Below are 27,200 nucleotides of genomic sequence, written 5' to 3'. Positions count from 1 at the left end.
AAAACTTTATCTTTTGCAGACATTGCTAAGTTTATGCCTTTCTTTATTCCTTACCTCATTTAAAATTCAAGCAGCAGTGAAATGAAACTAGACTGTAATATTCTAAGCCCTGGATAAAGGTCAATCACATTATGATGGTCTGTATTCTATGTTGTCTGTTGTTCAGAACTAAGAATACAAACAAAATCAACCTTATGATGTATGCCTTACTGAAAGGTGCTTTGGATTATTTCACACCTATGTTCATGTTTGTATGTGCCACTTGGCAGCTGTGTATCTAATAACTGCTCTCACAAAAAATTTGTATTATTAGGACTGAGCAGCATACACGAGTATTTGTGTGTAACTAACTTTAAAAATCTTATGTATATAATATGTGAGCTGCTGTCCCATTTAGTAAAAGATCACTGGATGCTTCAAAGGCTTTATCAAAGACTGTTTTCAGTTTACACAATTTCAGCATGAAATCTGTTGAAGCGTAAAAATATGTAGTCTGAGCCAACAGGATCATTGCTTTGTTTTTACAGCATTATTTTCCTTACAGATCATCACTGGACTTGAAGTTTACTCAAGAAAAACCAGATTAAATACTAACACTTAGCTCAGTGATATCTGGAAAATTATATAAAATACTGAAAATAATATAGAATACTGAAGGCAGGAGAATCCCTGTAAACAAGTATAAGCTTACCACAGGAATAGATTGAATGTTTAACATATGTTTCATCTTCCAGCTCCAACTGAAATACCTACAGATGTGAGTGTAAAGGTTTTGTCATCTTCTGAAATGTCTGTTTCTTGGCACCATGTTTCTGATAAATCTGTGGAGGGATATCAGGTGAGTTTAGTAGTGACACTGTCAATCTATTTATTAATTTACTGTCAGTAGTTAGAGCCAACAATAATTCCTACTCTGGCATTCCATCTCTTAGGGTTCACTTCTCTTTAGTTAGCATGCTCTGTGCAGATTTTGGATCTTGAGAAAGAGATTATTTTTGGTGTTATGTACTTCATTACTAAAATAGATTAAGAAATGTATATTTGCACTTTTCAACTAACGAAAGGCACAATTATTTAATGAAAGAACATTGTCTCTTTTGTGTAATTGAATGCCTATCTATAACTTCTTAAAACATATTGAAATTAAATTGTGGGTGTAATTTCCAACACATGCAAAATTGTAGCTTACTCTGGCCCACTTAAATTACTATCAGTTATTAATATATTTCACCCACAAACCCTATAGTAAGTGGGACTACTTGACAAATGTCAAAATCAGAGACACTGCTATTGTGCAAGACAGTGATGTTTTCTTGCTGGTTTCTATTCTCTGCATGAAAAAGAGCTTTAGGGCATGTTCCATCAGGTCCATCTCAATGGTGAAAATTGTTCTTGTCCTTCTGCAGAGATAACAACACACAGGCTGGGTGCAATGAGAAATGGCCATGTAGTACCGTAGCAGGGAAGATTTAACATCATCCATGCACAGTGCATGCTGGCAAACTCTGCAATGTACAGTCTGCTTACTTTGGCTGCAACCCAAAATAGGGTTTGGGTCTTTAGTTTGTTAGTGACTTACCTTGGGATTTAAGTTTTCAGCTACTTGAAGATACCCTCTATGTTCCAAAATAAGGACATGCAAATGAGTAGCAATCTCATGGAATGTATTTTTTAAATTAAAATCTATTAATAAATAAGTAATACTTGGGGTTTTTTTCATTTTCTGGTCTCTGTTTCTGTCTCCATGAGATTTATGTAAAACCTTTGTGATACCATAACAAGAATAGTGTCCCATGTAAAGGTTGATTTTATACAGTACAGATGTAAAGTCTTAAAATTACAAAAAGAGGGCACTGGGGGTTGAAATTAAGACACTAATATCAGTGATAACTCCTAATTTACTAAGGCAGCCCACTGGTTTGGTGTCTCATAGGGATTTTGCAGTTAGAATAGGAAGGACAAATTGATGGTCATAGCTGAGATCTGCGAGCTGAGCCTGGACAGCCCTGTAGCAGCATTGCACTGCCAGGCTGGACAGTCTGCCCAGAAACTGAAGCCTTCGCGTGCAGAACACACACCTGGCAGGCACACACCAGGGGACTTCGGGAATGTGGAGAGTGGCAGCTGGTGGAGAGTGGCAGGTGCTCTCTTTGGTGGATAGAACAGCAACAAGGAGTGCTGGTAGAGGCTGGGATTACAGTTGTGCTAGACCATGAAGATGGATGCTCAGAGTTGTAGTAGGGAATAGGGTAGTAAAGCAGGAGGAGCAAAGGTAAATGTGGAAAGAACATGGTAGGAGAGCATGCCCATAGGCAACCCATGTTTGGCCATTTTTTAAAAAATTTTACCTTCTTTGACATAAAGACATCTGAGTTGTGTCAGGGGACATCAGGGGAAGAAGGGAGAAGAGAGGATTTAGCAGGAAAGGCCAGGATGAATGGAACAGTCAATAGAAAAAAAAAGAAAAAAATCAGAAAGAAATGTAGGGGATCTTTGGGCTGAAAAGAGAATAACTGTTAAAAAGGTGGGATATCCTGGGAATTGACCATTTGCTACATGGACTATGGATGTTTGGGGTGTGGCCTTGTTTTGATAGCTGTAGTGTACTTTAATCTACCTGTTCCTGGAGAAATACACTTTCACAAATCCAGCATGAACTGACTGGCTTGTACATGTACAGTGAGGAGCTACATTAGAATATAAATGTCTTCTTTTTTTTCCCCTTCTTTTTCTAAGACAATCTTCTGATTATCAGGACTATGTAAAAGTTTCCATCTGGCTAGATGATAAACAGACTGATAGTCCCAAATTACTGCCCCAAAATGCTCAGTAAGGTGTTAATTCTGAGATATTTTTCCCCAGGGCAATCACCAGTTTCACTCTAGTAGAGGAGATGGCAGCAAAAGGAAATTCCTTGCTTCTTCACTGAGAATAAAAAGAAAGACTTGTGTTCCTGAAGATCAGAACCCCCATGAGTCCTGAAGGAGCCATAGGACAGGGCTAAAATAGAGAGGGGTTGTTCTGGAAGGTTAAGGCTGCAGATAGCATTTGTGAAGTTGCACTAAAAGTTGTGGTGGAAGGAGCATTCAAAGTTCATTATAAAATTCTAGTAACTATCTCTGGAAGTCTCTGTGTTTATTGGCATTGATAAATAGTTAACTTTAAATTACTGCTCAGGTGTAACACAGGTTAATAGATACCATCATTCACCAGAGCACCTTCTCAGTTTCCTTTTGGTCTTTATTATTTCTTGAAAATTGCATAATTGACTTTTGAATGCTAGAATTTAAGAGGTGGGAGTGTCCTGAGCAAAGAACCTGAGGTATTTCACCTGTGACACAATACTTCTCACACCAGGAGGAGTCAGATTTTCCTGACACTAATGCATACTGTCAGGATGACTGCCCCATGGTGATGAGTGTGAGCTGATACGTTTTGCCATTACAGAGGAGTGTCCTCAGCTCACACTTAAAGAAGAGATAAAGTATGAAAATTATCTCCATCCATACAGAGAATTTAAGATTGATGAGTTCTTACAATAGACTGCTAACAGGCACATCTCTGCAGTGCATGCAGCACCAGTGACACTATCTGTACTTCATGTTGCTTCTATGCAATAGATGTAGGTTTATTTCATTAAACAAATTTATCACTACTCACCACCATTGTCTCCTCTAGACTGAAATATGCTATTAGCATTCTTTCTCAATATGACTGAAGTAGATTTTTGTGTCAGTCCTGTGTAGAACCTTCAAGAATATGGGAGCTTTGTTTCACAACACTTACAGAAACAATTTCAGTATATTAAAGTTTGAATAGAGGAGAAGACCATGAAATACAGGTTTTCACCTGATTTTTAACACAGAGGGCTGCACTAATTCATGATGGCTAAGGCATTCCTTTGCACAAATCCCAGTTGGCTGATTTCCCACAAAAACTCTAGAGCTTGGCTGAAATCCCCTTCTGTGTCCTCTGGGGATTCATTGCCTATGGATTACCCTAACACAGTAAATGCAGAGGACCAGGAATAAGAAGGCTGTCTGGGGCTACCATATAAGCTCTTTAAAAGAGAGAGGGGCTACTCAGTAGAGTGGGGAAATGTGACCCCTTGAGGCAATGTGACATTTAATTCCAAAGGCAAGAAAGAAATTTCCAAATTATTTCAAGAAATCTTGAAATTATTTAAAAATAAAGTGAGAAATATAGGAATAGTACAAAGAAGACAGTCGTTTTCTCAGCTCTCGGGGAATTTTTTTTTCTTTTCCATGAGTTGTTACAATGATCCAAATATGTGTATTAGAGAAGAACTTTCTGTGTTCATGACATATAGACCATGCACTATAGGGGTAAAGTCCACAACATTGCAGCTAAGAACTATTGTATTTGGGATTTAAATTTTATTTAATCTTTAAATTTTATTACTTCTGTCTGAAATGTAATATGTTCTTGGTGAAGAAATTTGCATTTTCATTCATTGTTCTCACTTGTCTTGTTTGATGCTCTATCTTACTCTTGTATTATACCATTAGCCTCCCTGTAGTACAAACGAACATTAAGATTGTTAGAAGCTTTGCAAGGCAGAGGAATTCAAAGGCTTCCAGAATATGCCACATGATTAATAAAAGGTTCATATAAAGTGTGTTTTCTATCTTTAGGTAAAGCTGTTACTTAATTAACATAATAGATCCCACAAAAAAAAATTAATTATTTTTAGTATGATCTAACGGCCAGCTAAAATCAACAACAAAGCTACTATTGGTCCTGCCATGGTTAATAAACTTTTGGCCACCTAGAACTTTGCAGACATTCTTTTGCTGCAGGCTAGAAACTTGTTTGAACTTAGAGATAGACATGACGTTCTCTAGCTCCTGATGTACACACCCTCTCTCACCTGAGTCAGCCACTTACTGTTAACACCTTATGGTGTACAGCTGGTTGCATTCAACAAGACCTGCTTATCTACAACAGTGTGTTAATTATAATCATATAAAAAACCCTCTGACTTGAAGATCACTATCAGACCTTCAGCTGAAATGACTGTCACAGTTTCAGATCCATGCCAGTTTGAAACCAGTCATCTGGTGGAGGTTGCCACTCTACTGCTGAAGCGTGCAGAATGGACTGGGTGCAGAGTCCTCATTTTAGGGTAAAGGCTGTTTACTTGGGAAAATAGCCACCTTTATAAGTATGAATTTTATGAGTGTGATTGCCTAAATTACAGTAAACCAATGTTTAGGATGCTAGTGGATTATACTTTCTAAACACAATGCAGGACTTACATTTATAGAACTGAAGATTGTCTTTTTGTGCCTGCTGGAAATCAGGTATGCATGCTGAACTTAAAAAGCTAATCCAGTTTGGTCTGCAGATACAGTGTGATTCTCCCTGCAGCAGGAAAGAGTGACAAAGGCCACTAAGATGTCAGATTTATAATAATCAGAGTGAGTAAACTGTAACACTGGTGGGCATGATTGTGGCAAAACCCATTGACAAGAGACAAGCTCCAAGAAGTATTTAGTTGACAGTAATCTCTGGGTAGTGATACTGTTCTCATGTCCAAAGACATTTGAAGTAGGTAAAGAGAAATCCACTGCTAAATCCCCTGCATCTCTATTTATTCAACCACAGCATGTATTCTAAGATAAAAGAAAGCAATTTTTTTATTAAATATTGTAATTTAAATGTAAATGGGAGAAAATAAAGCCTCACCAAAAAAGGATTGTACCCACAACTTATAAAGAAGTTGTGATATTAACACTTTGACAGACCATCAGTTCTTCTAACCTGTTCCTTAAATGAAGTTTTGATGGACAACTAATGTCAGAACAGAAGGTTAAAGCAGTTGCTATTTAAAAGACAATATGACAGGATACCAATAATGTCTTACAAAATAAGATTTTTCCTAGATCCTGAATTTACCAACACTATTAACATCTTCTTAAAAAATTTTAAATGCTCTCATGTAGCATACACAAAATTCATTATGAAGTCAGGCAGAAGCTGAGCAGAAATGCTGAGGGTGAAAACACTCAGAACCAAAATGCAATGGGCATGGCTTTCTGCTCTTTCAGGTTTGTGCAGTAATTTAGTCTTATGCAAATGATTATAAACCAGACAAAACCCAAAGACTGACGCTGTTTCACTCTCATTTGCATCTCACAAGGCCATGCAGAATAGGACCCTGTGTATGTGAGGGACTGTATGGAATGGCATCACTCCTTAGTAATTACACTGTTTTCACCTGGTGCTTTGTAATGCATAATGAATTAAAGTAGGATGGAACAAGTTCTTGGGGGAAAAAAAAAAACAAAACCGAACCCTAATGGAATTCCTGTGTACTCTTAATTGGCTTTGGTTTTTAAGGTGTTACAAGCTTATAGTCATGTTTTTCACATATTTTAAGTATTTTCATGTACTTCTTCATCTACTTTGACAAATGTTATATTGTGCTATGAAACCTAATTGAGTTTAGCTGAAAAACTCCAGAAGATAGTTACGTACACCTCTCCAGACCCACACATGCAGCTAACTTTGCTTTCTGTAGGTAGAAGTACAAAAGGCCTAAATTTGTAAGACATTCAAACAAAACATACCAAAAACATTCTCAGGGTTTAGTCTCTACTAGTGTAAGAAATAATAATGCAGCTAACTTTGCTTTCTGTAGGTAGAAGTACAAAAGGCCTAAATTTGTAAGACATTCAAACAAAACATACCAAAAACATTCTCAGGGTTTAGTCTCTACTAGTGTAAGAAATAATACTAAAGTTCAGAGTAGAATGCAAAAACAAAAGAGCAAGAAGAAAAAAGTCTTGTTCTTTGAAGGCATTATCCAGCTCCCAGGCTTCTAGTGACTTAGCTAAGAACAAATTAAACCACTGTAAGAAAAGTTCACAATAATAAATTCTACATTTATTTCTGTTCCTTTATGCCTATACATAACTTGGTTGAAATCACAGCCTGTAGAAGGAATTCTATGCTATTGCTGTTAGATTTCTTTTAGCTGGCTTATATCTGAATATATAGTTTAGAAATACATCAGTTTTATTAAAATTTCTTTATGATTAAATATATTAAAGTTAATCCTCTGATTGGCATGCTTACAGATTCGTTACTGGGCTGCTCATGATAAAGAAGCAGCTGCACAGCGGGTGCAGGTGAGCAATCAAGAGTATTCAACCAAACTGGAAAACCTGAAGCCTAACACTCGCTACCATGTGGATGTGTCTGCCTTCAACAGCGCAGGCTACGGACCTCCCAGCAGCACCATTGATGTTGTTACAAGGAAAGCACGTAAGTAAATGGGATGTTAGGTCAAGTATAATCATGTCCATCATGTTTTAAAACATGACTTCTCATTCATATACCAAATGTTCTCTCCTCATATGGTGTTGCTTCTTAGTCTGAAAATTTCTGATAAAATTCTCCTTCCTCTCTTTTGTTGCCATATATAATGGGGATATCTTACAAAAGGTGGTAAAGAGGCTAAGATTATAGGCTCCAAGGAGGGTCACCTGAAAGCTCAGATCAGGTTGCTCAGCGTTTTTTCCAGCTGAATCTTGACAACCTAAAGGGGTAGAGACTGCACAACCTCTCTGAGAAACCTATTCCAGTCACTGACTTATTCTGAGTGTCTAGTCTGAGACTCTTAATCAATATTGTGCATTTTTGTTACTTGTCCTCCTTCCTTGCCATCCAAGAGCCTGGATCCTTCTTCATAAACCCCCTGTCAGGACAGAGCACTCTTAGGTCCCCTCCAAAACTGTCTCACCTCCAGGTTGAACAAGTGCAGCTTTTTCACCCTTCCTTCACAAATCAAGTGTTCCACATCCCCACCAGGTTGGTATTGCTCTGTTGAACTCACCCCAGATTACTAGTGTCTTTCAAGTATTGGGAATCCCAAAGCTGGCCACAATATTCTAAATGATGAGCAGTTGAGACCAGCTATTACTTCGGCATCTATACACTGCCTTTCTGTTTTGTCAGTGATGATTAAAATGTGACCGGCTGCCATTTCCACCAGGAGCAGAGCAGCAGATTCAGGGAGCCTTGAGAAGTAGGTGATCTGAATCTCACCCTAGAATTAACATACCATAACAGGTTTTTGAATATTGCTCCTGACTCAATGAAGATACCTAGCACTAGCATTGATTGAACAATGTGAGAAATGCATCTTGTGTATTCAAAATGCAATTATCTGGGCTTAGAATGCATACAACTAATTTGAGGATCTCTGTCAGTAAATAGTGTATTGTGCAACTTGCACCAGCAGGGTTCATTAATAAAAGTCCATTTTATAAGCTTACTGTATAAGTTATAATTAATGGTTTCTGCAGTGGCGTACTGTTATTTCTGCTGATCTGAGGTAAATGATGTAGAAATGGCTGTAAATAGTTGATTGAATATTTGATCTCAATGAATAAATGTGACTTATGCCACATTTCTGGGAGGTTCTGAAGGTAGTTGCATGCCAGCAAACTCTGGTGGTCAGCAACACAATGAAGGGTAATGTTGGCCACTTCCATTCTGGCAACACAGAAAGGAAGACCCACAATGCAGCCGCTGCACACAGACATCCAAAATTGTCTGGCTGGAGCTGTAGCAGTTCATTCCAGGAAGGAGACTATCCCTTGCTCATATATAGCCTAATTTCCATTTTCACATTTTTACATTTTTTATGTATCTTAATAAAAACACCACTGAACATTGATGAAATCTCATTTATGTGTACATTATACATATGTTGCTTTTCAGCTCCAAGCCAACGCCCAAGAATTATCAGTTCTGTAAGATCTGGTTCAAGGTACATCATCACCTGGGATCACGTGAAGGCAATGTCAAACGAGTCCGCTGTCGAAGGATACAAAGTAAGATATCTGAAAATATTTTTTATCTTTATGTATGCTTCGTGTAGTGCATTTTATAGACAGTGTTGAATCTTTGTACGTAATCAGGCTTACACATACTTGAATGCTGAAGAGGAAGATATCATGCTCAGCTATCCAGTAGGCCTAGGGCAAAGCCAGTGGGCTTAGTCAACATGATGAGAAAATATAGGGGGACTGAAATTTATTTGGGTGGTAAAACATATTGTGGGAAAGTCCATAGCAGTGACTGCAACAACCTCATTTCCCATATGATCACATTTATTGTATGCTAGTTTAAAATAATGCACAGAAAAGTTATACACTTTATAGTTTTTCCTTTTATCAGTATGTATTGTTTCAGTTTTCCGTTCCCATCTCCATGGGGGTTACAGTTCCTGAAACATGAGTTTTTAAAGTCTGGGAAGGTAGACAAAGGGAAGAGACCTCTACCATCAGTAGATGCAGTTACTCTGTAACCACAGCAAGTGTATCTACTGACTATAGGGCATATAGAAAACTTCAGCTTTTAATTCCTGTCTAATGTAGCTACTTGCTTGGCACTAAGAAAATTAGTATCATATTCTTCATTTGCAAAGTTGATTGAGGAGTTGAACTCCTTCCTGGGAATTGCTGATAATGTTTCACCGAGATTATTTCAGAAAGAAATGGGATCTTTTCTAGAGGTCCCACAAGACATGTACCATCCTATTTGCAATAGTTTTGCATCATTGAGAGCTAATAATAAAATTGCTAATTGTCTCATTTATGAAAATGGTTATACATTTTATGTCAGAAAACCCAGCTGGATTCTCATATTTTTATTTGATGGTCTCTGCCACCCTGCATTGATATTTTCCATCACTTAATTACTTATTTTGAGTGTAAGTGCTAAAATTATTTTTCAAAAGATGGCATAATTTTGTAACAGAAAATGAGAAGACATCCTGTCTAAATTCACTCTGTGTAAATATGGAAAAAAGTTGTATTAGCCACTAAGTTTATATATATATATGTGTGTGTGTGTGTGTATGTCTATATATAGTTTTTCATGTAAATAAAAACCCAATACTTTTTCATTGACACACTGTACATACAGAAATGTATCTTCATGGAAATGTAACATTTCATTAACTGTATTTACCATGACTTTCCTAGGTACTTTATAGGCCAGATGGACAGCATGAAGGCAAGTTGTTTTCCACTGGAAAGCACACGATAGAGGTCCCAGTCCCCAGCGATGGTGAATATGTTGTTGAGGTGCGAGCACACAGTGAAGGAGGAGATGGAGAAGTAGCCCAAATAAAAATTTCAGGTGAGAAATAACTTCCCTTTTTCTTTGCCACACTCCTTGGAAATTTTGGACTGAGTGTTTTCCTTTTGCATGCTATTGAGAGATGGGAACATCCAAAATTAGAAAGGTATCCCTTCAGGAGTGACTGCACTGAGAATATGAGTATATCTTAAAACATTTTTGAGGACTCATAGGACACACACAGGACACTTCTGTAGCAGTCCAGCTCAATCCTGGAAGCACTGCCAATCTTCCAAATACCAGAGTGCTTTACTGGTGCCCCTGGTTAGGCTGCCACTTCTAGCAGTGTCCCACAAGCATAACTACACGGTGCAGACCTCAGGATCTAGGTGCCAGCTTGCAATAACCCCATAGCCCTAGCACCTTTTGCCTCTATCTCATTCCTCTGACAGCTGCCGCTAAAAGGAAAATAGAGAAAAGGAGTGGTCCACAGTGATGCACAGACTGCTTGCTGGGGAAGTTCCACTTCTCAGTGAAAAGGGGATCTGTGGCACAAAAATGATAAATAAGCAGTGAGAAGCTTCAAATGTTCTAAATCAGAGTGGTCTGGATGATTGGTAAAGAAGACAAGGAACTGTGGCTTAGGACAATTCAAACTGGGCTCAATGTTGACTATAAATACAAGTTCAGACATGGTGTGCACATCTCCTTCCTCTTAGTTTTTTATCTGAAGCAGTTCCTGGGCACTATTTGGTATGAAAGAGAACAAAAGAGTAGACATCAAGGAATTGGATAGTGTCTTTGCAAGGTTATAATTCCATCGCTTACATTGTATTCTTGTATTTTTAATTTAAAAAATTAACTCGGAGAATAGAAAGGATTAAATGTCAACAATATTCTTGTCACAGAAGCAATGCAATCATTATTGTGTCCTTTTGAAAATAACAATGCTTATGTTGGATTTGTACTGTGAGGGAAGCTGCCCGTGCCTAAAGGAGTGGACCTCCCATTTGCAGGTTTTCAATAATATATATGGCTTATGTAATCTGGTGTGAGCTCATGAGTATCACCGTTTTTGTTTGTATTAAGTTTTTATTTGGTTTGTATTTTGTTCTAATGGACACCTGCACAGTTGACATTTTTTGCCTATGTTTTTATTCTGTGTTTTTCTGGCTTTGGCGTTTGAGCATTGTTTCTTTTTGTAGCTGTTGTTAGATTAAAGAGTCTTTTTGTGTCTAATACATTGTTTCCATTAAGAAATGTATCTATACTAGCCACATGACTAATCAAATGTTTAAAACACTGTGTACATTGAATCTCTCCTCAATTACAGTCATCAGGTCTTAAATAATTTCATCAACTCTTTTCTTCACCTCTCCAGCCTCTAATACTTCCTTTAGATACTACACATGCACTGTGTTCAACTCAGCCGTCTGCAGAGATATTCTTGCCTCCCCACACTTAACTACTTCCAGCATTATTCATGAAAGGCTTTCATTAGCCATTTATTACCTTTCATGGGGCTATGAAATTATGTTCGTCTTGTTTGCCCAATACCATCTCTAAATCCTTCCTGGAATCCTTACTTTACAGGATACAGTATCTCATAATTTGCAGAGTACACCACAGTGTCATGTCTCTTTTTAACTTTATGTTGTATTTTGCCTGTGGCTATGGTAAAGCACAGATGGTTTGAATGGTTCAAGTCCCTGTGCTGTCTGAAGTTTTATATTAATTTTTGTTGTTTCTATTTGCCATTTTGGTTCCATAGGTGCTTACTTCTGCTGCTTTTGATATAAATATATGGATTGCATTCAGTCTACAGCTGTTCAGTGTGGAATCACAGTAGAAATTCAGTGCCCATTCTTTAATAATTGTGGTTTGAAATCTGCTGGTGACTGAATTCTTAATCCATTTAGCATACATGTTAATTGTGTGTACCATGTTCTATGAGACTATTTTGGGATAATAAGTCAACCACTTAAGAAAATCTGAAATACATTGTTGTATTATCATACACCAGGACAATCACTTTTAACGTATTTTATAAGCTGCAAAAATGTTTAGGCAATTGCTGTCTTCAGGAGATGTCCTGAGTGTCCTTGTATCAAACATGTATTAAAATGTGCCATTGGTGTGGTGCAAAGGGCCTTTAGGTCGCAGCTGGCAGATTAATTCCCAGACCAAAAGCATCGTGTCAGTGCAAAGTCAGGCCCAAGCTGATCAGTCTTGCCAAGACTATGACCTGTCCCAAGTATGCCTGTACAGAATTAGCACCACTGGGAGGGTTAGCACCCTGCTAATGCTAGATGCTGGTTTGCAGAGTTTTGCATTGAACTGTCTTCCCCACTGCAGACAAGTTCTCATCCATAAATTCTACCATACACCAGCTAGACAGACAGGGACTATGCCTCTGGTGACCTAGACAGAGACAGCATTCCCTGGACTCAGTTTAGGAAAATTTGAAAAAGAGAAAAAAGGCAAGGTATTCTCTTTGGAACACATAATATACAGCCAATCAGGAAAGAATTTCAGGTCATTTCTAGGCTGCTTTTCCAAAAAGCAGAACAAAGTATAGTTTTAACACCTACACATGGCAAATTATGTCTGCTAATTTTTATTCTTAAGGAAATCTTCCAGTACTGCATTAGGGTTTAGAATAATTATCCCAAAAGATCGAGTAGTTAAAATTTATTTAAATTACATCTTTTCTCAGAGAATTGCAAAGAAGAGAAGATGTAGTTTGATAGGAATGCATGTTTTGGTGCTTGACTGACCAAAATGGAAGTTACATATTTACACAGAGATGTAAACAATATCTAAAGCAAAACATAAAGCATCTTACCAAACTCAGAGAGGAGTATTGCCTTACATGACCTTTAGGCATCTGATTCCAGTGTTTGCAAACCTACCTAATTTTGTGCATAAGTGAATGGGGAGAATTAAGCAGCTAGGGCAGAGGTTCCAAATAGCCTATATGCTGACCAGGAATGGCAGGATCCTAAACAAGGATCCTACAACACCAGTGTGTCATCCAGGTGGGTGTTTCCCTGCTGTTCACTGAGTATCAAATCCAAAGTAATCTACATAATATGGCTGAGTTAGGTGTCTAAGCTCCCATTATAATCAGTTGTCATCTAGGGTGTAATTCAAAATGTTAAACAAAGCCTGTAGCATTTGAGATGCCCCAGTTTACCAGGGACATCCTGGGGCATCTCAAATGCTACGTCGAGGGACACAATTCTGACAGGCATGACATGAAATACAGGGGACCTGAGAGCTTTTGGATAGGCAGGTTATCTTTGTTTGGGACAAATTTGGAAGGGAACTCCCAAAGGGTTGATTCCTTAAAGGGCAAAATTCAGTGGTCCTTCTTTCCACCTGTTCAGGCGATAAACACCCTTCGAGAAAAGTGGAAAAAACTGTTTATTTAACAAGCAAAGATTTATAAGCATAAAAAATGAATAATATTAAACAATAAAACCTTTTGCTGTTTTGAAGAGAGGGCAAATTCAGAGAGCCCTTCTGTAGTTCAGAGAGAGTGCTCTGTGGGTGTTTCTTGGCTCACTGGGTTTCTCTCAGTCCCTCTGGTGCTGGAATGCAGCGTCCTGGGTCCTCAGTGGGCCACACGTGTGAGCTCACAGTATTTTTTCTGGGTTTTCAGTCCAGAGCAGGTTTGAACAGTTCCAGGAAAAGAAAAAGCAACAGTCTGGGGAACTTCTCTGCCTCAGCTAGCTAAAAACTAACTAAAAGCGAAGGAGAGCTCTCTCCTGCTCCCTGTCCGTGCTGCAGACAGTGTGCGCCGAGAGTGACCTGCAGCTCTTGTCTCTTTGTTTTTGAATACAGCCGTGAAAAAATTCCACTGCTTTTCCTTCTTCCCCGCCTTCACTCTGGGATCTATTTTTAAAGGCATAAAGCTTCTTTCTGGGCTAAACAGATGAATGGGAATGTAATTTAGCATCATAAAGTCATCCCAGGACACAGGTGGAGGCCAGACAGGACACCAGCACACATCTTTTATCCTATATTTCAGGTTCAGGAGCACTAACTGGCTCTGAGGTCCTAACATAGGAATTAAAATTGTAGTATGTTTTAACTAACATAATTACATTTGAAAGTCAAATAGAAAAGAAACTAGAAGTAGATTTTATTTCTATCTCAATTCCTTGTTCAAGGGAAAAACCTCCTTTTTGTTTTCCTCATCCTCATTTGTTGAGAGTGATACAAACAAAATTTACCAAAGAGTATCTAAAGCTATCTTGCATGCCTTTCTTGTTAGTGAACATCTTGAAATAAAAGTTCTTATCATAAAATAACTCTCAGTATATGTGCATTCCACATACAGCTATAATCAATGTAACATACAGCCATGATATTTTGTATTTTATTGGCCAGTGCCTGTTGTAGAGTAAGGAGCTTGGGGATATTTTTTAAGCCCATTATAGTAAGTTAATGAGCTACACAATTCATTCTTGAGTTACCACAACCAGATGAAGTTTGGAATGACTTGTTTAACCAATGGAGTCTTTTTCAAGAGTTAATAATAGGCTTATCTGTTTCCTTTGAAATATAGTAAAGGCTGAGAATTTTTTTTTGTCTCTTGCATGATTTTTGGACTGCTTTGTCATATTACTAATATTAGTGTAATTAAAACAATCTTGCAATCAGTAGGAACTAAAACCATATGGTGCTTGGTTCTTTTTTCACTTCACTTGTGTAACTGCACTGGCCTCAGTGCAGTTGCTTTATGCCAAAGTAAGGAAAAATAGAATCAAGCTCTCAAGTTTTAAAATTTCTTCCAGTGTGGGAAAGAGGGGAGGGTTACTCTTCTTAGTTGGATAAATATTGGGGAAGAATGGGAAATACCATACACCTTCAGCTTCACATGTGAAATCAGGTTAATGTCTCAGTTTTAACAGTGGCATGGACAAAGAATAATTTATGTATTGTATATGCTTATAGCAAGACAACAAAATTACAGTTTCTCTGTGTTCAGTGCACACACACATATATATACACATATGAATTCCATTTGCCAGAGGCATGTTTTAGGATCCTGAAATAGTATTTACTTTGAAGTACAACTCTTTCAAAGGAAAATCCATAAATTTTGCCTGTACTAATTTACACAATCCTTTTAATTATTTATCCTTTAATTTTTTCAATTACTATTTGAAAGGGGACAAATGTTTGTTGCACACATTAGTATCAAGAAGTCAGGTGATCATTCACTTCTCATGTGGTATAATCACAATCTTTTGGTTGTGATTTGAAAATGCCCATCTGTTGCAAAGATTGTTGTAGTAATTAGAGGAGGAGAACACAGGTAAAAATTATAATACTGAAGAAAACAGACTCTACCTAGCTGGGGCATGACAGCCCTTTGTTCCTCCCCTTGGAACTTCTTATGCATCTGGTACAAGAATATACCAAAATCTTCTACTGAACTAAAAGTACATTTCTGAAAGAGCTCTTCTCTAAAACAAGAGTAACTTTCAAAAACAGCATTTGCTGTTTCTCATGACTGAAAAATTAATACTCAGAATGCCCTATAACCTGGTACATACATATGCTTAAATCAACATATTTCTCTGGTGTTTTTCTTGATTTTTCTTCATCATCACATTTCATTTCATCACAATTCTAATTTATTGGTATTGCCTCCTTCCGAGCCTTAGTTTGATTGAATAAGGTGACAATTCCATGCATTGCAACATACACAGTGATAGAACAAATGTTGTCTTGATAAGTCATATTCTCATTAATTTCAATTTTTTCTCTTTTTTTTTCTATTCAGACTCAAAGGTTGGGCAGATAGTGGAAATATTTTCATATCTAGTTATGTTTTCTTAGTCTGCATTCTGCATTATCCTGATAATCTCTGTTTCCTTTCTGCAGTGACTTTAATGCCCAATTTAAGATTTTTTTTTCTGCCTTGCTGAAGAGCAAGGTCAAATTGAAGCTGATCTGTCCTATTGGACTAATTTATCTTCTTTGCTGCTTCTCAGTCCATTATTTTCATTGTCTGCATATTTTTCCTGTTGCTCTCCAGGCCTGGGTGCTGCTTGTTCCCACTGATTGCTCCTTGTGGTGCTGCAGTACTCAGGGAGCAGAGGGAGGGAGGCTGTGCCACCATTTTGCACCTGAAGAGTTTCTGCTGTTTACCCATTGCACCCTGTGGCTTTTAAAATGTGGACTATTTGCAAGTCAAAAAGAGTGACACAGCTGGTATATAGTTGGGCTGAATTTATTTGTAAGAAAAATTCACAAATCCCTGTTTTCTTGAACAAGGAGGAGTAGAAAGCCCTAGACATGCCAGCTGGCCAAAGAAGATCCTCTGCCTAGGTCACAGAAGAATATTCTCATGCTATTTGTTATTTGTTGGTGCACAACTTTAAGAGTATATTTTATTAAAAAATATTACCAGTGGTCTTTTACTTTACTCTCTGTGCAAAAGAATCTGTAATGAGTATTAGTATATGTGAGGGGGAAGAAGTATTTGAGAAATAACCTATGGCAGCTAAGTAATAACCCAATGACTGAAAATTTTCTGATTTTTCTTGGAGTCCAGGTCATCTTTTCATGTTGGCAGCCTGGGTCTGTGGCAGGGCTAGAGTTAATGAAAAAGAAGCTCCAGCTGCTGACAATGCCAAGGTTCCAGGTGCTATTGCCAGAACAAAACAAAATGTTTCCTTGACAGAATTTTCAAGTAGAAGAGGACAGACTAACATCATGGGGTGGAAAAATCACCCAGACCATCAGCAGCAATTCAAATATGTTTTTCTTAGGATAGTTGAAGCTGCTCCCCCGTTGCACAGCAAACCTTAGCACAGTCCAAAGCATGAGCAGATGGACAGACAGCTTTGTTTCCATGCCATACATCTACTCTGCTGCAAAACCAGTAAATCACAGAGCTGTGAATCACTCCATAGTGCCTTTCTTGAAAGGTTTATGGCACAGGCAAGAGGAAAATTTCCTCGTGCACAAAGGTTTCCTAGACAAGAGAAAGTTGGATGCTTGATTTAGTAATGATGCCAGTGATGCAAGATAAGTATATTATAATTAGTTCCGTTATTTTCCATTCTCCATCAGTAGGGATAACAGAATTTAAATCATGTCAGCTGAGCTGCTTATTTCTTTTACAGTAGTCTTTCATGGAGACAGTGTTTCCAGCTGGGAAAAGAGCAATTTCTTTTCAATATCCAGTTAAAAGAACAACAAACCCACCTCTTTCTTTTATGCAGTTGAAAGAAATTATATTTCCTCACATTTCTCTTTTTCTGTTCTACCTGAGTAAATATGAAAACACTGAGAAAACAAATACAAATGAAGCCTAATAGTTGATAAAGAAATTAATGACTGGAACAGGCAAAAATCCCTTCATTTTTTTTCAGATGGCCTATTTTTTCACACAGAAGTGGACAAACTTAGCCTCAAGAAGAAACAGAATATGAGAAGGCTTTGCAATTAACCTTCTTGTAGTAAAAAGGAGCGCTGAAAATTGCATAGCCCTAATGGAATATAGGTCCTTGGATCCTGGACCTAAAGGAGAGTATTATTTACAGGAAAATGAGTAGAAATTTCTTTCAGATAAAAAGAAATCAGTTTTGCAAAACAGTCACAAGGACAGACTGTCATGAATGAGTTTTTAGGATGTTTGAAGAATCACCAGCAGTGGTATCACCAAAAGCCGATTTGATGTAGAAATGAAAGTATGACAAAGTTTGTTGGTAAGGTTCACTCTTCTACTTACTAGATGAATAAACACACAGAGAAAAATCAAAATAAAACCTAAAATCAATCAGTATAAAACTAAAATCAATCTAAAATTATCTATATGGAAGCAGGGAATGGAAAAAGGTATGGATGGGGAAGGGTAAAGATAAAAAGGAATAAGGGAGACTCTCCGGTTGTGTCAATATGTTTCAAGGGGACCCCCTTTACCAAACTTAACCTTCAACTTGACCAATGGTTTAGGCCTAGAGGTTTTAGCAGTACTTAAACTTAACAGCACTTAATCAATAGCCTAACTTGAACAATTTAAGAAAAGGTTCTGCAGAATTTACTGTATGCACATCGGTAACTCTCTCATAGGCCTGATTTATGAATCCAACGTACTTGCGAATCTGAGAGCAGCATTCACAGTGCATTTGCTGTGGCATATTCACACAGACCTAAAGGAGTGTGTGAATAATTCCCATTGAGTTCAGTGAAGAGCTCGTGTTGAATGCATTTGCATCTTCTCCACAGGCAAAGGGTTGAGCCTCAAGGAGTGGGATTATCAGCCCTGGCTGTGTCCTTGGCATTCATCAGCAGTCCCCTGAGCACAGCAAACTTGAGTTTGCTGGCTCTGAGACGCCCCACTCAGAGGGAGGTTACAGCTTCCTGTGATCCAGGAATGATCTCAAAAGTCCTTTTTTTCACAATGAAAAGACACTGATGTTGATAAAAGGGCCAAAAATATCATATATAAAGATAAGTAACATTTAAAGAAAATAATGATGTAACAAATTGTCACAAAGGCTTAAGAAATACATCAAAGTCAGAACTGGTTTCATTCCTGTTTCTTTTAGGCATTGATTTTATTTCTTTTGAATGTATTTGGAAGATTGTTGCATACTGTTTAAGATGTCAGTAAAATTTAGGATCTCCTTTCAGAAATGTGAAAGTTTCATCCTGGATGTTATGTGATTGAGGTGGCAACAGAGAGCTTAACATAATAATAGGAAGCTGTGGATTAGTGAGACTTTAAAAGGAGTTCCTGTGATGCATAAAGATCTTGCTGAAGGAAAAGCCATCCAGCAGTTTTTCTTTTCATTTTCTCAGACAGATGAACAACCACTTGTGTGAGAAAGGCTTCTGAGTACAGGAGACAGAAAAAAAGTTAAGTTAGCTTCATGCATCCCATTATATGTTAAACTACATTGGCTACAAGTTTTTCTAGATAGTTTAGACCTAAACTTAAAAATATCAGCTGAAGGAATTCTATACCAAACAGTAGTAAAGCCTGTGCAAGATTTCACTATTTTTGCTTGGGACTGTTGGGGGGAAAAAAAAAAAAGAACAACAAAAAAAAAACCAAACCAAAAAAAAAAAAAAAAAAAAAAAAACCAAAAACCAACCCACAAGAAAACCCCTACCAAAAACCAAACCAACCAAACAAACAAAAAGACCAAAAAAAACCCACCCACAAAACAAACAAACAAAAAAAACCCCAGCCAAATTTAAGGGCATGTGTTCTGTTTATTTAAAAGAAATGAGGACTCTTCATAGTAAGTTCACACATGGTGCATTAGAGTGGTAGTTGGGTTGTGTGATGCTGATTTGGTTTTGACAGTGATTTTGATGGCTTTAGTTTGCAATTGCTTGCACACTGGATCCATAAAACGCTGGTTGAGAGGAGAGATCACACATTATAACACTGTGGAGAGAAAGAATCTTTAAGGCACTACATATATCCAGCTCATACCTGGCCAGACTTCAGAGGGAGCTTAGTAATCCTTTTCTTTTAATTTACATCCACATGATTATTTGTACACATCCATTACATCTTTATCTGGCGTTTCTCTAGCTTTTAAAGGTTGCTAAAACTGACAGATCACAATTGCATTACTGCACAGGATTTTAATTCTTTTAATTCTTGTAGTCTGTTCTTAGGCAAAACTTTTCTTAACTTTCATTCATGATCCACAGGAGTGTACTGGATGTCATGCAATGGCAAATAGTGTTTCCAGTAAAGTATGGATCCTTACATGTAGGTCAGTAATCTAAAAAGAAAGAAAAAGATGATCTGCTTAATGTGCATTTATCCTGTGAATGTTCTGTTAATGTGTTGTCCAAGGATAGGACTTGCTTTATTTAAGAAAGCTGGTAAATATATCTCTGCAACAGTGCCTAAACCTTGGAAGGAAACACTATAATGAGATGAATTGCTAACTATTCTGGAGCCAGTAAGCACATCTCAGAGTAAGATTTGTTATTCCTTTTTCTCTGTAGAACAGCAACATGCAAACAGATGTTTCCTCATACTTGCACGTCATTCAGCTTTACTCAGCAAACTTTTTGTCTTTTTTTCTCCATTAGAAGCATTCAAAATATTTATTTGTGTATTTCCAAGTGCATTATCCTGGTCTGACAAAAGCAGAATACATTTTCTGTGGATATTCTTAAACACAAAACCTTTTTTCCTCTATGGCTTCATTCATTAAGAACCTCTACTTTGATATTTAAGAATAAAAACAAAATATTAATGTGCCTCATAAATCACTAAAAAATAAGATGAATATACCCCTGTACTTTCACAGTTTGTCATGCTGTGCTTGTTTTTAGGCCTGCTGAATTTCTGCTGCTCAGTTTGTGCATTACCTTCTCAGTATGGTTTTTCTTCATTTAACAGTTTCTGGAGAGCTGTCCAGCGGGCCTGTTCCAGCAGTGCCTCAGGACCATCAGCACCAGCTGCAAGCACTTCAGTGCTAAGTGTTCAACAGCAGTCCTGCACTGCCCATCTACCATCCTGATATAGACAAGCCCTCTCTGGGATGAAAGAATATCCAGTTCTCAGGCTGTTTTGGCCCATCTCCAAGACTGACAGCCAGGCACAGTTTGGCTGGGTTATTTTCTCATATAGATGCTTTCCCAACAGGGAGGTGGACCATCACAACACAAACCTCTGAACAATAGCAATTCTTATTTCTGTTTGCCAGAGCGAGTCATGTAAAGTTTGTAAGCCATAGATTAATATTTTATGTCTTAAAATATTTGTTTAAGAAATATCCTTGTGACTTTAACAGACATAAATGCCACACTGCTAGAAGTCGGCCATCTGGACTTTGTAGTCTGGCAGGTAAACAAACGGACCAGGCTCTTTGACATCTCTCAGATTATTGCTGTTCATATGAGCATTAACATTTCCAAAGGTGTCTCTTTGCTTTGTCATATTTCAAAGACTCCATTAATTTTGTTTTCACATGCTTAAATATTTATTTTGACCTTTTGCCTCCTGGTATAATAACCTCCTGGCTTGTCAGACTGGCCAAATCAAAATACACTGATGTGTCCTGAATGGCCTTGTTTCTTGTATAAACATGCTGCATAAACATGCAGCTCTTGCAGAACAAAAGAGTGAGTCCTCCACCCGACTGCAGCAAGTCTCTTTGTCCATTTCAGATTATTCATACAGGTAGGGGCTGTGCTGAGATATGCCAGCTGGTTTCCAGCCTCCATACTCCGTGGACTTCAGGATCGTTCCCCCACTGCAAAGTAGTGCTGAGTAAGACGGAGTGAGACCAATACTGTGTTGTTTTCTGTTCGATGCACAGGTGCCGCTGTTGGAGTACCAACTCTGCTCCTGGTCCTAGTGGTGCCTGCCCTGGGTGTCCTTGCCTGCTCGGGATTCTGAATGTAGCTGGATTCACCTTGTCCTCCACACAACACAAAGGACTCCCTTTGATGATGAGGACCACGATTCTTTTTGATTCCTGTGTCACCATCCTAAGCCAAATAAATTACACTTTAAAAAGAATTACCCTACCGATTTCCTATGAACTTTAAGAGGACTGAGGCATCCAGGAACTCCTTCATGAAGTAAATCAACTTTTGAACGGCTAAGAATTTTTAACTTGTTCCAATATGCCTTATAAAACACTTATGCTGATCTGTGACAGTTGCATGATTCGGTCCAATGGGGCAAGTTACAGTGTTAAAACCCAATAACATAGGCTGTACAGTGAAAGTAAAATCACCATACGTAGGTGCTTTAACTTGAATAACAAATTGTGAAATATAATAGAGATTGAAATGTTGATTGTATGTGATAAATGTAAGAGTACTACGTCTGTCTGTACTATCCTATATGTTTTGTGTACTGCATATTTTTGAATAGCCCCGTCATCATTTATTGGGATTACTGGTTTTTAGAGAGACAGTCAAAGCAAAAACATTTAATTATTTAGAGCTATATTTCTTGAGATTATTGGATAGAATTTGAAGGAATTGAAATAAAAGTCAGTGATAAGGATTTTTTTGTTTTAAATATGTTCAGAACACCCGAGACATGGATAACATGCTCAGCTTAAAGGAATTTACCTGTGCTTCACAGACCTGAGATTTATTATATTCTTTTCTTAAAAGAATTGTGTTGAAAAATTGTTATGGTAATTGTTGCTGGTTTTGAGAGTCAAATGTCAGCTTTCAGGGAAGCAGCGTAATGTATTGGTTTTGATTTAGTCTTATTCCTATTGTTATTATTATGGTAGCAATATAACACTTAGGAGTTTGGAAATGAAGTCCATGCTAAGAACAGCCAAGTGGACCATGAAATGGTAGGAAACGTATGTTATTTTTTAAAGTGAAAAGATTTAAAATATAAAAAAAGAAAAAGATATACAATAAATGGCAAAAGCAGAGTAGCACAGTAAAAAAATTATTATATTTACATTTTTATGCTGCAGACACCAGGTGTTACCTTCCTGTATTGAAGGCGTACATTTGGGGGAACTATATGCTTTTTCAAGAACTTGATATTATTCTAATGTTCATAGTGTTGTAAATAAGAGTTTTAAAGTTCTGAGTCCATTTCTCTATTTGACAGAGTACTGGATGATCCAACTGTGTGTTAGTACGTGAAAGTCAGATCCCAACTGTTAGTCAAAGCTACATGTTTACTATGGCCTTTTCAAAATGGGAATCTATTAGAGATAGAGAATGTTTTTGTTCTGACTGTGTCTAGAGTGTTTCAGTGCTGGGTTTCTTTGTTGGTTTGTTTGGGGTTTTTTAAGTTGTTAAAGAAATGCACATTCCTTTCATTTTCCATGGTATGCTGGGAACTAGTTTGAGTGTGAATGATGAAGAAACACAGTGATGTTGAATCAGCTGGCTCAAGTAATAGTGCAATGTCTGATGCTTCAAGAATTATAAGCTTTGAATCATATTTTATTAGCACAACCTTGCTAGCTACTTAGAAATAGATTTTATCTTTTTAGAACTGATACTGTAGAGGTCCGTAATAATATTTACATGAAGCAAGGATAGGTCTATTAATAATTTACACCCCTTTCTTTTATTTGTATAATTTTGTACTATATATTTACATGTAAAAGTGTAGAGTCTTCATTAATAAATATCAATAATATGGTTTTAGTTTAATTTTAACTATTTGTTACAATATGAAAATTTTTTAAATAGGCAAAAGTGATACTCCCCTATAGAGGAATGTCAAAGTGTCAAACACTACTGAGTTTCATAAATTGTATAATTATTTGAAAGAGAAATGATCTGTCTTCATACATAAGAGACTTATATGCTGTAAGCCTTCTGTACAAAAAAAAATGTGTTTTATTGTGCTTCATTCGTTTGATTTTGTTCTTTTGCAGTATGACTCATTTTTATATAATATACAACCACAAGTACATCTTTTGCCAAATGCATGATTGCCTTTTACTTTTCTAATACATGGTGTAAGAAGCAAAACTCTTTCATTTTTGCATGGAAATCACCTGGGAAGGAAAACCACTTCTCTTTTTTTAAATCAGCAACATGGATGAGGTAGGTGTCACACACTGATCAAATAGTTGGAGATTTTTCTGTTTCACATAATTGTGTAAATTTGACTGGGACCTTCAGCTTCAAATTGTTGTCAAGAAGAACTAACTAATGTATCATCTGCTTTAAAATGCAAGGTTCTTAATTAAAGTTTATATAGATAGACATATTTGTTGTTTCCTTATATTTCAGGAAAATTGATATTGCTATTATTTGATACTGATGAATATTGAACTGGTTTTTTAGTTACTTTTTATCTTTTCTTTTCAAATGAGTAGAACAGGACTGTGCTTTGTCCTTTTTATGAATGAAAAGTAAATGACAATTAAATAAATGTATTAATGTTACTCAAAGTATTATAACTGTCTTTTGAATTGGAGCTTTCTAATTTCATAACAGCAATGTGGTCATTTGTGATAGAAAGGTGTGGATAGAATGAATTCCTGTGTATCCCTGCCCTGCATTCCTGTGACTATTGCTGGAGTTTAAGAGATTTTCTGCATGATTTGCTTTGATTATAGGTGATACAGATAGACTTTCCTAAAATCAGTGAGAGAGCATCCTGAGAGCTTTTCAGCACTTTTGGAAGCAAGAGATAACTAAGGAGAGTATTTTTTCAGGTAACATTTTTCTATTCCAGTAGATATATGTAATGATTTAACCCCAGCCAGCAACTATGCCTCAAACAGCTGTTCGCTCACTGTCTGATCATGAGTGGAGAGAAAATCAGAAGAGTAAAAGTGAGAAAGCTCATGGATTGAGATAAAGACAGTTTAATAGGAAAAGCAAAAGTCATGCACAGATGCAAAGCAAAATGAAGGATTCATTCACCACTTTCCATGGGCAGGCAGGTGTTCAGCCATCCCCAGGAAAACAGGGATACAGCATGGGTAATTGTGACTGGGAAGACAAATGCCATCACTCGAATGCTCCCCACTCCCTTCATCTTCCCCCAGCTCTATATGCTGAGGGTGGTGGTGCATGGTTTGGGATATTCCTTTGGTCATTTTGGGGTCAGCTGTCCCTTCCCAACTCCTTCTGCACTCTTCTCCATTTCTTCCAGAGATGATCCACTTGTCTTTGTAACTTTTCTACCACCAATTCCTTTTGCTTTGCCGTTTAGAAATTCTTCTTGTTTCCAAAAACAGAAGAAAGGAGAGAATCCACGAAAGTCCTCATGAATGGAAAAATAAAAAATGGTGTTCACATCACAAAGAGATGTGGCACTGTCTTTTCTTTTCTTGCCAGATTAACATGTTTGTCTTTTACCTCCATGCCAATTAACCAAGTCTAAAGAACATCATGAAAAGACACTTGAAAAGTACCTCCTTCACCTTAGTTGGCCTTAAGTCTGGTTTATTCTCTTGATGAATGAATGACACTGGAAGTTATGCCAATTTTTATTCTCCAAAACTCTTTAAAAGCTGATTATTTAGGTGGTAACTTCAACAGGCAACCCCTCATGAGCACTGATGATTGGATTCTTCTGGTCTATATTTAAATAATCTAATCATGTCTTTAATACCTGATGCTTTTAGTCTTTTACTGTGTTGTTACAGCCACCCACTGTCTGCTTCACAAAAAGGTATGACATAATTTCTTTCTCTCAAAGCACGCAGCAGACATGACAGTATGTAGTATCATCTGCTGGCAAAAAGACAAATCCAGACAAAGAATACAAAGATACTGAATGAGCATCATCCCCTCCTCATGGCTGTCATGGTGCAGCTATTTACTCATGTCACCTCTGTCCTTCAGTTTTTTGATGCCTGCAGAAAGCAGCACATAGAGAAGTGTTTCCATTGCACTGAGATAGTCCAGCTTCAGCCAAATTTAGATCCTTTTTCGTGGCATGCAGGTCCAAGTGGGCACATGCCATAGGGGTGAATGAATGGCAGGAGCGATCATTGTCTGACTTTGGGCTGGTCTTAAATCCTTCAGGGAATACCCAGATAGTGTGGCCCCAGGGCAGTGGAGAGCACACAGGCAAGAGCTGTTGTCCTTAGAGCACAAAGCTTTTGTCCAGACTCGGAAACAGTGTCCTGGCTATGATAAGCCAATAATATTCATAAAGGCATATATTGTTTTCTTTGCCCACAAGGCTTTTAGATATAGATCCTGAGAAATAAGCATCTGTCAGATCTCTGTGACAGGACTGAAGCAGTTAATTATGGATCCTTATTTAACAGTACTCTGATAGAATAATGCATATCAGACTCCCTGTGGATCTACCTGCAGCTCAAAGAGCTGCTGAAAATCAGCCAGTTCTCCACTGTTCACCTCCTGTGACAGAGCAACAGAGCACCCAAGTACCACTGCAGGTCTCTGATGTGTGTGCCGAAGCCAATATGATGCCTCCTCTGGCATCAAATCACAAGACTTTTCAGACACCTTCAGTACCTGATCTATCCCTAGTAAAAACTTGTGATGGAATGATACAAAAGGGTCTACAGAGGCTGAGTGTATTTATATATGTGAGCCTTGTGCAAGTAGGTTAAAGCATGCACTGGGATTGTAACATAATCTGACAAAAATTAATACCTCAAGAAAAAAAAAAAGCCCAAAACAATAGAGAGGAGCTCTGCAGTTTTTTGTGCAAGCTTTTATACAGACAGGTTAAACTTTGTGCTCCAAGAGCCAAGGAAGTGCACACAGAATAACTCCACTGGGTTCTGCTCAGCAAAGGTTTCTGTCATCAGCCTACAGCACGGACTTGTGTGATGCTGCAGAGGTGATGACTTAGGCAACAGTAAGGAGAAGAGAGTAAAACAGTTCTATGTAAGTAAGGAAGGAATCAATAATTCAAACACTCAAGACTGAGCCAAACATGCTAATACAAATGACCTAGAAAATAGCATTAATTTTCACTGTTAGTAACTATGTGTTGGGATACAACAAAAGAACCTGCTCCTTTGGGGGTTGTTGATTCCTAGAGGTAGGAAAACAGGATTTTTTTAAATATAGAAACAGCATAATCACTGGCTTGGTCTTTTTCTAATCAGTACTGAGCAAGATAGAAGCCTTCACTCTGTCAGGAACACAGGGCACAGGGGGCATGAACTTAGTTAACACAGTTTATTTCCCTACTTGGCATCTTCCAGGATGTCCTTGCTGCAATTTGATAACCTGGTGGCTTCTGGCCAGTGCTCTCCCAGCACTCAGTCTTTCAGCAAAGATAAACAAAAATGGACATTTCCATAAACAAAATTCTCCTTCCCTTCCCTTCCCTTCCCTTCCCTCCCCTCCCCTCTCCTCTCCTCTCCTCTCCTCTCTAGGTGGGAACACCTCAGTGGCTGGCTGCCTCTTAGGGCTATAAAGGAAACTGAGGGAGACTGTGTGCCCCAAGGAAGGCTGCTAGCATATGTGTTTTGGGTTGTTTTTTTTTTTGCTTCAGGATCTTGAAATGCTGGAAAATTTAGATCATCAGTGAAATACTTGAACCTTATTATACCAAAAGTAAAATCCTATGGGATGTCTGCTCAAGAGAAAATGAGTCTGTACCATCCTAGCACAGAGAAACCTCGGGGCAACTGAAAGGAAGGAAG

General features: G+C 37.7%; 1 protein-coding gene across 1 annotated transcript in view; it reads left to right on the top strand.

The window, feature by feature from the left end:
- CNTN1 (contactin 1) overlaps positions 1-21,950 on the top strand; it is a 206,735-nt gene extending 184,785 nt beyond the window's left edge. The window contains exons 20-24 of the mRNA XM_041471486.1: positions 735-838; positions 7,104-7,290; positions 8,752-8,864; positions 10,020-10,176; positions 21,435-21,950. Of these exons, the coding sequence (XP_041327420.1) occupies positions 735-838; positions 7,104-7,290; positions 8,752-8,864; positions 10,020-10,176; positions 21,435-21,514 (641 nt within the window). The 3' untranslated portion in view covers positions 21,515-21,950. The remainder of the gene's footprint in view (positions 1-734; positions 839-7,103; positions 7,291-8,751; positions 8,865-10,019; positions 10,177-21,434) is intronic.
- The last annotated feature ends 5,250 nt before the right edge of the window (positions 21,951-27,200 follow it).

The sequence above is a fragment of the Pyrgilauda ruficollis genome, unplaced genomic scaffold, assembly GCF_017590135.1.
Source record: "Pyrgilauda ruficollis isolate IOZ18807 unplaced genomic scaffold, ASM1759013v1 scaffold27, whole genome shotgun sequence".
Taxonomy (NCBI): domain Eukaryota; kingdom Metazoa; phylum Chordata; class Aves; order Passeriformes; family Passeridae; genus Pyrgilauda; species Pyrgilauda ruficollis.
Note: the sequence above shows the minus strand (reverse complement) of the source record. Positions and strands in the feature narration are given on the sequence as shown.